This window comes from Bos indicus, chromosome 28, assembly GCF_029378745.1.
Source record: "Bos indicus isolate NIAB-ARS_2022 breed Sahiwal x Tharparkar chromosome 28, NIAB-ARS_B.indTharparkar_mat_pri_1.0, whole genome shotgun sequence".
NCBI classification, from domain to species: domain Eukaryota; kingdom Metazoa; phylum Chordata; class Mammalia; order Artiodactyla; family Bovidae; genus Bos; species Bos indicus.
This window is the reverse complement of record NC_091787.1, coordinates 16,630,663-16,642,831: the sequence shown is the minus strand read 5'-3', so window position 1 is coordinate 16,642,831 and position 12,169 is coordinate 16,630,663. Positions and strand designations below refer to the sequence as shown.

At 37.9% G+C, this 12,169-nt stretch overlaps 1 protein-coding gene across 7 annotated transcripts in view; it reads right to left on the bottom strand.

The window, feature by feature from the left end:
- Window positions 1–12,169, bottom strand: part of CDK1 (cyclin dependent kinase 1) — a 93,961-nt gene that overhangs the window by 41,857 nt on the left and 39,935 nt on the right. For 4 of the 7 annotated variants that reach the window (XM_070781835.1, XM_070781836.1, XM_019954234.2 and 1 more), the window contains exons 1-5: window positions 9,440–9,550; window positions 6,947–7,008; window positions 4,483–4,639; window positions 3,573–3,696; window positions 331–501 (exon numbers count right to left, since the gene is read on the bottom strand). In XM_070781835.1, coding sequence (XP_070637936.1) covers window positions 331–501; window positions 3,573–3,696; window positions 4,483–4,639; window positions 6,947–6,983 — 489 coding nt within the window. In that variant the 5' untranslated portion in view covers window positions 6,984–7,008; window positions 9,440–9,550. Of the gene's footprint in view, window positions 1–330; window positions 502–3,572; window positions 3,697–4,482; window positions 4,640–6,946; window positions 7,009–9,439; window positions 9,682–12,169 lie in introns of those variants that run through there. The other 3 variants (XM_070781832.1, XM_070781833.1, XM_019954236.2) reach the window with 2 other exon arrangements.

The following is a 12,169-nucleotide window of genomic DNA, read 5'->3' as shown; positions in this document are numbered from 1 at the left end:
ACTTGCACAGGGACGGTTTACTATACAGGATTAGTAACTGTAACAGAGGTTTGTAATAATCGGAGACTGACTTGTGAGAATAAATGACTCCTTCCTGCAATGCCTCTCTAGCACCCTCTACTGTCAAAGGTAACATCCCAGCATCTGGCAAAGGAAAAACACTCAAAAGTTCCAGATGCATTTTCACATAGCAGACAATGAAGTTTGGACTACGGAGGCAATAAACTGATACCGGCAGATTGAAAATCTTTCTGAGTATTTTTTCTTGTCTTAAAGAATACAGAAAACAATCCCTCAGTCACACATAACAAAAGTACCAAAATAACATACCTCATGTGTATATACTCTAATAGGAATTCCAAAAGCTCTGGCAAGGCCAAAATCTGCCAACTTAATTGTTCCTTTATCATCAATCAATAGATTTTGAGGTTTTAAGTCCCTGTGGAGAACTCTTCTAGAGTGACAAAACACAATCCCTTGTAGGATTTGGTACAAATAACTCTGGAAGGAGGAAATATAAATTAGAAACTTAACCATATGATGAAATGATTTTCTAAATAATCTTGGCAGGTTTCTTTCAAAGACATAAGAAATTATATTGCAGAGAAATAAACAATTTACCAAAAAAGTTCTCAGGCCTTAGTTTCTTAGTTGAAACTAACAGGAAGTATCTGGGGCGTGAGAAGCCCATTTATATCAAGTATTATGTTTGTACAACTAAGACAAAGATATTCACCTTATGGGAACATCTATAGATACTCATTTCATTTTCTTTTACTTATTCTGGTCCCTAATTCTTAAGTAATAAGGTAATTTTCTATATAGAAAGTTTCTTAAACTTTTGTTTTATATACTTATAGCAACTCTAGTTCTGCCCTGAGTAAGTTTAGTCTTTTCCATTTCTGTCTTTTATCTTTATATATTCACTTCCTCTTTGGAAACACTGGTCACAAGAAAAAAAAAAAAAAGAATATTATGACTGTATTTAAATAGATATAATTATGGCAAAACGCTGTTTAGCAGTTCAGAGAAGTGTTTTGTAAGATTCCTGTTGCCAACAAAATGTAACTGACATTTGAAGCAACATGAGTACTACAGAAATATAAAATATAGTATTGACTATAAAGTTCAATATTATAAAATACATAAAACCAATCAGTTGGAACAACTGGCTAGCCATTTGGAAAAAAAATTAAGAACCCTAATTCTGACATCAAAATAAACCTTTGATTCATCTAGAATTTAAGACAAAAGGAGGAATGGTAATCTACTGAAACCACTAGAAAAACACTGTCATGTACTGTTCTAATACATGTGATCTTTGCATGAGGAAGACTTAAATAAGACATAAAAATCTCCAAAAGTCATGTACTGATATGTACAAATACGTTAAATTATAAAAATAACTAATGGTATATACACACCATTAACAAAAGACAAAAAAAAAAAGCAATAAAAGAACTATTATCAATACATTACCAATAAAAGGCTCTTAAAAACCAGTGAAAAAAGTATCCTAACAGAATCATCAGTGAAAAATATGTAGTGTTTATAAAATGGCTAAGAAATAAAAAATGTTAAATGAAAGAAAAATGATGTTAATGTATTTTTCATAGTACTGTTATCAAAAAGATTAATCAAAACAAGTTTTGACAGTGATGTGCTAAAAAATATACATACACCATGATATTGGTCTACTTTTTTAGAGGGTTAACCAGCACTATCAAGATTTTAAGTGTAAATAAATAACTTCAACCCACTGATTTCAGTGCTGAGACTCCTATAAAGATACACAGGAATATAAAAATATTCACTGCAGCACTGACCATAAGGACATGAGTCACCAAGCTGGAAAACAACTTCAGTGTCCACCAGTGTGGACTTCGTTTACGCAATTATATCAGACAGTAGAAAGATGGGTAGACTAACATTTTACACAGTAAAAGGGAAAGTAATGCATATATACTAATATATATAAAATCCCATTTTTATAAAAAGTTTCTGTATATACACATACAAAGTTGACATACAAGTATCTCTAAGATTACTAATAAAACAAAGGCTACCTCTGAGGAGTGGTTTGGTAGAGACGGTATAAGGATAATTATTTTAAATTTAAATGAAACTTAATCTCTATACCACCTGACCTGCCTCTTGAGAAACCTATATGCAGGTCAGGAAGCAACAGTTAGAATTGGACATGGAACAACAGACTGGTTCCAAATAGGAAAAGGAGTACATCAAGGCTGTATATTGTCACCCTGCGTATTTAACTTATATGCAGAGTACATCATGAGAAATGCTGGGCTGGAAGAAGCACAAGCTGGAATCAAGATTGCCGGGAAAAATATCAATAACCTCAGATATGCAGATGACACCACCCTTATGGCAGAAAGTGGAGAGGAACTAAAAAGCCTCTTGATGAAAGTGAAAGAGGAGAGTGGAAAAGTTGGCTTAAAGCTCAACATTCAGAAAACAAAGATCATGGCATCTGGTCCCATCACTTCATGGGAAATAGATGGGGAAACAGTGGAAACAGTGGCTGACTCTATTTTTCTGGGCTCCAAAATCACTGCAGATGGTGACTGCAGCCATGAAATTAAAAGACACTTACTCCTTGGAAGGCAAGTTACGACCAACCTAGATAGCATATTGAAAAGAAGAGACATTACTTTGCCAACAAAGGTCCGTCTAGTCAAGGCTATGGTTTTTCTAGTGGTCATGTATGGATGTGAGAGTTGGACTGTGAAGAAAGCTGAGCGCCGAAGAATTGATGCATTTGAACTGTGGTGTTGGAGAAGACTCCAGAGAGTCCCTTGGACTGCAAGGAGATCCAACCAGTCCATTCGAAAGGAGGTCAGCCCTTTCGAATTCGAAAGGGTGTTCTCTGGAAGGAATGATGCTAAAGCTGAAACTCCAGTCCTTTGGCCACCTCATGCGAAGAGTTGACTCATTGGAAAGGACTCTGATGCTGGGAGGGATTGGGGGCAGGAGGAGAAGGGGACGACAGAGGATGAGATGGCTGGATGGCATCACTGACTCGATGGACATGAGTCTGAGTGAACTCCGGGAGTTGGTGATGGACAGGGAGGCCTGGCGTGCTGCGACTCATGGGGTCACAAAGAGTCGGACACGACTGAGCGATTGAACTGAACTGAATCTCTACAATAAGTTAAACAAAATATATATTCAAATCCAGAATAAAGTGAAACTGCCTGCCAGCATCACCCTGTCCCAGGCTTTTGTTCTTTTATTTTGCACATATCTGACTGACAAAGAACAGAATACCCTAGTTTCCAACAATACACACTTAGTACTTTTCTGTTTTTTCAGGCAGTACTTTTCACTTTACAACCAGAAGCACTATCTAGTAATAAAATACTTAACTGTTAACAACCTATAGACTATGTGAGAAAAAACAAAATATTCTTTAATGAAACATTCTTTTCTTCCTTGTTCTACTTTCTAATACTTTTTCCAAGTATATTCTCATGAAACACAAGCACTTCTAAAGTGTAGACCCTTTACATTCACAGAGGATAAACACTAACAAAATTAGGCAAGATTCTTACCTTAACAAGTGAAGAATCCATGAACTGACCAGGAGGGATAGAATCCAAGTATTTCTTGAGATCCATGGAAAGGAATTCAAAGATGAGATACAACCTGGAATCCTGCATAAGCACATCTTGAAGACTGAAAAATAAAACAATTACAAATCTTAACATTTTTGATCTCTCACAAAGTAAAATGGCTTCTATACACATACATCATAGTTGCTATTAGAAAAAGCAGGCCATAAGAAATTTCTACAGTAACAAATACATGCTATACTGTTTTGGAATAGAAGAGGTGGTACCTTCCCTAGTAGTGAAACCATAGTATTAAACTAGAATTTGAGAAAGGAACCTCAGGGCAGCAACTGAAAATTAAGTGATATTACAGGTGTTAACTTGGTAAATCGCCTGCAGTCCAGAAAAATATTTCTAGGCTGACTGCTTGTTGCTTAGAGCTTGTCTCTCCATTGAGGCAACTTACAGAAATAAACTTTTTAAAGTATTATCTAACCTTACCAGTTGTTCACCATCTCAAGCCCACAAAATGCAATTAAATCCTAGCTTTCACCTGACCTAGCTACCTATCTCAGGTCGCTGATTAAGGAGTCCTTAAAGACCAGAGCTCTCAGAGTTGGAACAGTGACAAAGCTTTGTGAAAAAAGACTTCCTTGTCTCCCTTGACCAGTTTATCCTGATTTTCCAGCTCCCACTACTAACCTCTATCACCAAGCCCCTCTAACTCTATTCCTGCTTTAAAAGCCTATGTTTTTCTATGCCCAGCATTGTCAATGAACAAAAACAGTAGGGTTCTATTCCACTCAGAAAGGTTCAATCAGAAATTAAGCAACTGTAAAACTTTTCACAATGAAATTCACATGTGAAATAGCATGCAGAAAATGATTCAAATTCAGATATTATACCATACCTGACTATATTTGGATGACGAAGCTCTTTTAATAGAGATATTTCCCGAATTGCAGTACTAGGAACCCCTTCCTCTTCACTTTCTAGTCTGATTTTCTTCATGGCTACCACTTGGCCTGTAGTTTTGTGTCTACCCTTATACACAACTCCATAGGTACCTGAAATAAACAAAGTAAGCGTCTATGTGACAACCGCCACAAACTAAAAAAAGTTTTTAGAAGATGACTGAATTCCATAAGGTGTCACATGACAGAAACATCTGCTGCGGCCACAAAGAAAGCATCTCATTCATAATTATACTCTCATCACTTCCAAAAGAAAAGGGGCTAATTACAACCTAACCTATCTGCAGTTTAGAAAATCCGTATAGTCATCACAGGTTCCCCATACAATTCAAATTACCAGTAATTTTCCAACACATTTTAGAGAAAAAGGATCATTTGCAAATTGGAATGTATGTCCTGTCAAATATCCTCCCCAAGGTAGGCATAAAATAAATGCAGGAAGCCTCACATCCATTTGGAAGTTGAGAACATGGATTCCGATGTATGGGTTTTAGCTAGTGAGCAATAATTTCAATATAAAGGACCCTGGGGTGGTTGGGTGCACGGAACAGAAAAAGCAGTAAGCGAGACGGACTAGTCAGCTAAAAACAAGTTCACGTGCATGATATGCTGAATCCCCCGGGTAAGTGATTTTTAATCTGGGGTTGGACAATTTAAGGGAGGTCTTGACTCCCTTATTTATAAGAAAATTTTCTTAAATAGCTTTACTATTTTTTTGTATGACATCAGTCATACAAAAGTGATTAGGAGGGACTTATATCTAGGGAAGTCTATTTTACAGTTTTTTAAGAGTTTCTCCAAAACTAGTAGTATTTCAAAAAAGGATAAGAACCACTAACAAATAAATGATCTACTTGTTTGATCAGAATATTAAGGATGGTTTGCTCAGTGACAAACTGATGCTATATAAACTCTCTTTTCTTAAATAGAGAAATTCTATCCAATTGTCTATGTCATGGTGTCATTTTAAAAACGTAAGTTAACATAAAATCCATTGTATATTATTTTGACGAAATTTGGAGTAACTGTGCTTTGGGTAACCAGTTGATCTGGGAATTCCCTGATGGTCCAGTGGTTAGGACTCTGCACTTTGACTGCTAAGTGCCTAGGTTCAATCCCTGATTCAAGGAACTAAAATCCCTTAAGTCGCACTGTTGAGGTCAAAAAAAAAATCAAGGAGAACTGATCTTGTTTGATCTTCACCACCATCCTTCATGGGTGGACCTTCTGTACACTTAAAATCTGTACATTTTTCAGATGTAAATTATACTTGCATTAAACACAGAAGTAGGTAAGCCAGTAGCACCCTCACCCAGCACACTGTTAAGACAAACTCAGGAAGATCAGTAATTTACATAATATAGTCAAATAAGTAGTTAATGGTAAAGTCAAACTTTTTAAAGTATTCTTACCTCTCACTCAAGTGTACAACATTCACCTGGTCCTAAAATTTACTCATAAGAGCCACTGATTAACTTACAGTGAACACTCAATATATACTGAATTGAGTTTTAGACATCACAAGTGCTCTGTCTCTCCTGACTTGCACTTTGAAATGAACTAAGCATTATAAAATTTAAAAATCTTCAATACAGGCAAATTATGGAGACTGAATAGCAACCCACTCCAGTATTCTTGCCTGGAGAATCCCAGGGACAGGGGAGCCTGGTGGGCTGCCGTCTATGGATGGGGTCGCAGAGTTGGACACGACTAAAGCGACTTAGCAGCAGCATGGAGACTGAACAATAAACAGAAAAACTGTTTATCAACAAATGGTTATAGAGTGTCTGCTAAATGCTAACTAAGGTTCCACATCATGCATATAGTTATGTTCTCTATGATCTAAAAAGCCAGAAAGGGGTTCAAATTATAACCTGAGTTCAATGAATTATTTTTGTTAACTCAGAAGAAAATCACAGAACAATTTGGTAATAATTGAAATAAGAGTTGATATATTTTAATCAAAAGACATTAAGAAGACATTAACCACTAAATGAAATACATGACCCTGACTAGAACTTCAGAGAGTATATGCAGACGTACTTTAAACTAAAGCACATAATTTCACTGCCCTAACACTCTCCTCAACACACCTACAAAATAGCAATAGTGTTTTTTAAAAAATATATAGATATATTGCTTTAAGTGTTTAGTATTAGAAGAATGTAAGATTATTGGAGGGATGCTGGTAGGGAGACATGTAAGAATAATTTCAATTCTCTTGAAAGGTTAACTATTTTTTTTTTTGCTTATGCTATTATGTAGAAAACCTATATATTAATGCACTAATTAATGTACTGTTAGATACTTTAAAAACTGAATTTGAATATTTACATGTCAAAGATGTCAAATCATTAAATCATTTTTTAAAAATCCTTTTATATTATTAAAACCACTCACCTTCTCCAATTTTCTCTATTTTGGTATAGTCTTCCATAGTTAATCAGTGGGTATGGTAGACCCTAAAATGAGAAGAAAAGCTTATCTGATTACATGCCACTAAGTCAAAGGGTGCTTTTAAGTTATTGATAAGATATTACAAGTAAAGAATTTCCCATCATGCCTAGAGCAGTATTAACTTTCCACAATAGGACTTCCCTCATGGTGCAGTGGATAGGAATCCACCTGCCAACGCAGGAAACACAGGTTCAATCCCTGGTCCAGGAAGATTCCACATGCCGGGGGCAACTAAGCCCAAGAGTCACAAGTACCGAAGCCTGTGCACCCAGCTGGTGCAGAGCAACAAAGAATAGCATCCACTGGCCTCAACTAGAGAAAGTCACTTGTGGCAATGAACATCCAGTGCAGCCAAATACAAATAAACTTTTTAAAAATTTTCCATACGATTAGCTATTCTATTAAAACAATATTTACAAGGGGAAGAACTCAAGACTCTCCCACCTTTCTTAGCTTCTGAAACATTGGAAATATTTGTATATCCTATACCTGGATAACTTTGGTATACTAAGTCACTTCAGTGTCCGACTGTGTGATCCTATGGCCAGGCTCCTCTGCCATAGGATTCTCCAGGAGAGAATACTGGAGTGGATGGCCATGCCCTCCTCCAAGGTATCTTCCTGACCCAGGGATGGAAACCACTGTCTGTTATGTTTCCTGCACTGGCAGGCAGGTTCTTTACCACTAGAGCCACCTGGGAACTTCTTTCAAAATTAACCTTCAAATTCAGACATCAACTTATCTATCCGTTCCAAACAAACCCTGATGTTCTTTACATAAGACTTCTAAGGCTCATCAATGTGTGCCAATTATACCCAAATAGTTTAACAATGAATGCTACTTGAATTTGTAGCTTCATGATACTTTTATGAAGTTAATAAACAATTTTTAAAGACATGAAGTAGGGAGCTAAAACGTGGTCACACTGTTCAACCATTAGAAAATATTTAAAGCAGCCTAAGTATATTCATTTCAACTTGCTCAAATGACAGTTTTAATCTTTCTCTTGTCAGGAGTCACGTAACACAAAGATGATAAAAAACTTTCAAGATACCTTTTGTAAAGTGGGAAATATCACTAAGCACTCTAAAAGAAAATGGGCAATTCCATACATAAAGTCTATTTTAATTATACCCCATGCAATGTCAAGAACAAAGAATGTCCATATACTAGAATCACAAAAAAATATGGTTAAAAAAAAAAAAAAAAAAAAAGCCGAAACCACAACCAGATACTCAAGACTTCCTGGTAAGTTTGCCACGGAAACATTAACTTCAGAGGCCCAAACCATCGTTTTATATCACTGATAAAATCATAAAGGTCACTGAACCTTAAGTTAAATTTCTCACATTCTTTTTCAAAATCATTCCAGACATAAGCAGAGATAAACTTTTTTAAATAAACAAAATTGCACTACACTGGCCATCTTAAAAATCAATTTTACAAATGGCAACGGATTAGGATTAACTAATCTTTTCTTCAATATCCAGCTGTAATATGCCCAAATCACAATGAAACTGTGGAGCTTATTTTAAACAAAATCACTGAAAACTAACTCAATTTCAAAGCTGGGTTCAATTACTCTTCCACCTTTTCCTGGTTGCAACTATTTTAAATAAAGGATGTGGCTTCGTAATGCCTTTTGAATGCCTCTGTTCCTAGTGACAGGATGTAAAATATCAATGGCTTCATCCACCCAGACACCTCCAGGTCTTTAAAGAAAGCAAGACCTGCATGTTAAAACTGATTAAAGGATTTAAAAAGACACGTTTCTAACTCTCGGCGTTTCTTAGATTTCCAGTTTTTGCCAATTCCACTGTATGTAACAACCACCAAGCATAAAATAAAATCCAAAAAATCCAAGTTCTCTTGGGGTCTATGCCCAGGATAAGTGTTCTTAAAAGCTCTAGGTAGGCTAGGGTCATGGGAACAGAGAGGCAAGTTGAGAAGGCCCACAAGTTAGTTCTTCCGGTCGGTTTCCTGGGACCACCTGAGATTAGAAGCAGGCGCGAGCACCTTGCTGAGTTGCGGTCTTGCTTTCCACTCCCGGAAGCGAGGCTAGGAGCTGCAGGGCCGAGCCTGGCACTCCACAAGCGCTTGGCACAAATCTGCCTTCCATCAACCCCCGAAAGCCTCCTCAGCCACCCACGACCCCAGATTGCAATTCAGAGGCCACAGCAATGCCAGCCCTGCCTGAACAACCCTGGCCGGGCTGGGGTCCCCCAAGCCTCCCACTGAAGCCGGGGTTGGCGTCGCTTCACGCGCAGGCCCGGGGCCTCCGGTTAAGGCCGGGCTTGGCGGTACGCAGAACCCCACTGCCCGGAACCCAGCCTCCCAATTATCACCTGCTTCATTAATACTCCCCCTCCAAGGTCCGCAAGACGGCCCTTCCGAGTAGACACCCCATAGGCAACACCCTGACCCCACCAACGCTACCCGGCTTTATCCCGCGGCGAATGCTGCGGCGGCTACCAAGTCGGCGACGCTGTCCCTAACTTCCAAGCGCCAGCTTTGGAGCTAAGTGCGAGCAGTTTCAAACTCACCGCGCTAAAGGGTCCTGGATTCACCAATCAGATAGTCCGTAGACTTTTAAAGGAGCCAATCAGAGCCTAGCTGCCCTTAACGCTGGGCTTCCCGGGTGGCTAGAGCGCGAAAGGTGGAGGAAACGGCGGCTGGAGAAAAAGCAGAAGGGCGGGCGCCAACTGAGTCTGGGCGCAAGCGCTTTCCAAGACAGGGTCGTCCCATTGTTTCTAGTCATAAGAAATCTACTGTCCTCTCTGGGTTGGGTTTTTTTCTCTCCCAATTCTGGCACAATAAAAATTGGAGGTATTCAAATAGTTCATCACAAAAGTGGTACTACACGTAATCCAGATCCCATTACTTTTATTTCTGATACTTAAAGCTAATGTATATTTATGCTTTTCCAAAATAATGAATCTCAATCTGGACCAAAGGAGCATGATTCTGCATGTCCCAAGGGGAAGATCCCGCATGCTCAACTTAAGGCTCAAGGCAGCCAAAAAACAAAATAAATAAACTTTGTTTTAATAGAAAGAGGTAATAGAAAACTAGGAAAGATGTCCTCAACAGGGTAAAGAAACTTTTCATATATATATATGAGTATAAGTTAGATACATTTTTGTCACATTTCACACACATATATGGCTGTGCTATGTTTTCACTTCACTTTTTTTAATTTCAATTTTTTAATCTATGTAACATTTTAATTAAAAATTAAAAAACAGAATTTTTCTTTTCTTAAATGTTAAAATATTCTCACAACAGAATTTTAAATGTTCTTGAAAAAACAAAAATTCACACTTCCGTGGGAGAAGAAAAAGATCTAAATTATACTTTAAATAATCCAGTATCCCTAAACTCTTTCATTGCCCTACACCATATCCTAAAGAGATTTCTGCACCTGAACATCATTCTTAAGTCTTTAAGAAAATAAAAAAGTAAAATAGAACTGGACATAGTAAGAGTCTTTCCACTGACTGTATTGAGATATGGAACAAATATTGATTACCATGCCCTCTACAACTGTATTTGATGATCCAGATTAGGATAAGGAATGGAATAAGTTTATCACATGGCGCCCTATATGTGGCACAAACACTCAACCTTGGCAATTTTGTGCTCCTGGGTGACAGAATATTTTGAATTCATAGTAGAAGTAGGAGATTTGGGAAATCTTGGCCTGAACCTAATAATTTTTAAAACTTATTTTTAAAATCTAAAATTCACATTTTAAATGAAAACTGCCTTAAATTGCTTTAAATAAAATGAAAATTGTGTTCTAGAGAAGACTATTTTCTGCTAGTTTAGGGTACTAATTTTAAAGAATAAATATATATAGCTTTCTCTCTGAGAGGCTTAAGCAAAGGATTTAATTTATATCATCTAAAAACAGCTAGTAATTCATTATATACATTTGACATTCAGCATAAAGAAGACCACAAGCTTCCACACTTTCATGCTAGATTTTTATTTAAATTTAACTCAGTTTAGTTCAGTTCAGTCGCTCAGTCGAGTCCGACTCTTTGTGACCCCATGAATCGCAGCACGCCAGGCCTCCCTGTCCATCACCAACTCCCAGAGTTCACTCAGACTCACGTTCATCAAGTCGGTGATGCCATCCAGCCATCTCATCCTCTGTCATCCCCTTCTCCTCCTGCCCCCAATCCCTCCCAACATTAGGGTCTTTTCCAATGAGTCAGCTCTTCGCATGAGGCAGCCAAAATATTGGAGTTTCGGCTTCAACATCAGTCCTTCCAAAGAACACCCAGGACTTATCTCCTTTAGAATGGACTGGTTGGATCTCCTTGCAGTCCAAAGGACTCTCAAGAGTCTTCTCCAACACCACAGTTCAAAACCATCAATTCTTCAGCGCTCAGCTTTCTTCACAATCCAACTTTCACATCCATACATGACCACTGGAAAAACCATAGCCTTGACTAGACAGACCTTTATTGGCAAAGTAATGTCTTTGCTTTTGAATATGCTATCTAGGCTGGTCATAACTTTCCTTCCAAGGAGTAAGCGTCTTTTAATTTCATGGCTGCAGTCACCATCTGCAGTGATTTTGGAGCCCAGAAAAATAAAGTCTGACACTGTTTCCACTGTTTCCCCATCTATTTCCCATGAAGTGATGGGACCAGATGCCATGATCTTAGTTTTCTGAATGTTGAGCAACTCAGTTATCTTTCTCTATTTTTGCAGCTTGTTTTTGTTTGTTTTTAGTTATCTTTTTAAGCTTCAGGTGGGGTGAAGTGAAGTGAAAGTCACTCAGTCATGTTTGACTCTTTGCAACCCCATGGACTCTACAGTTCATGGAATTCTCCAGGCCAGAATACTGGAGTGGGTAGCCTTTCCCTTCTCCAGGGAATCTTCCCAACCCAGGGATCAAACCCAGGTCTCCTGCACTGAGGGGGGATCTTTACCAGCTGAGCCACAAGGGTTCAGGGGATATTCTAAATTTAGGCTCTCATCTTGGCAAATACAATTTAGTGTTCATTGGGTCAACTTCTATGCAGTGCCACAAAAATAAGTCAGATATTTTCCTGCTTGAGATGTTGGGAGTGGGAGAACACAACCATTACTTGTAACTTGCTTCTGGCACTTAACGCTGTAACTTATGCTCTAAGGTGACATAAGAATATAGAG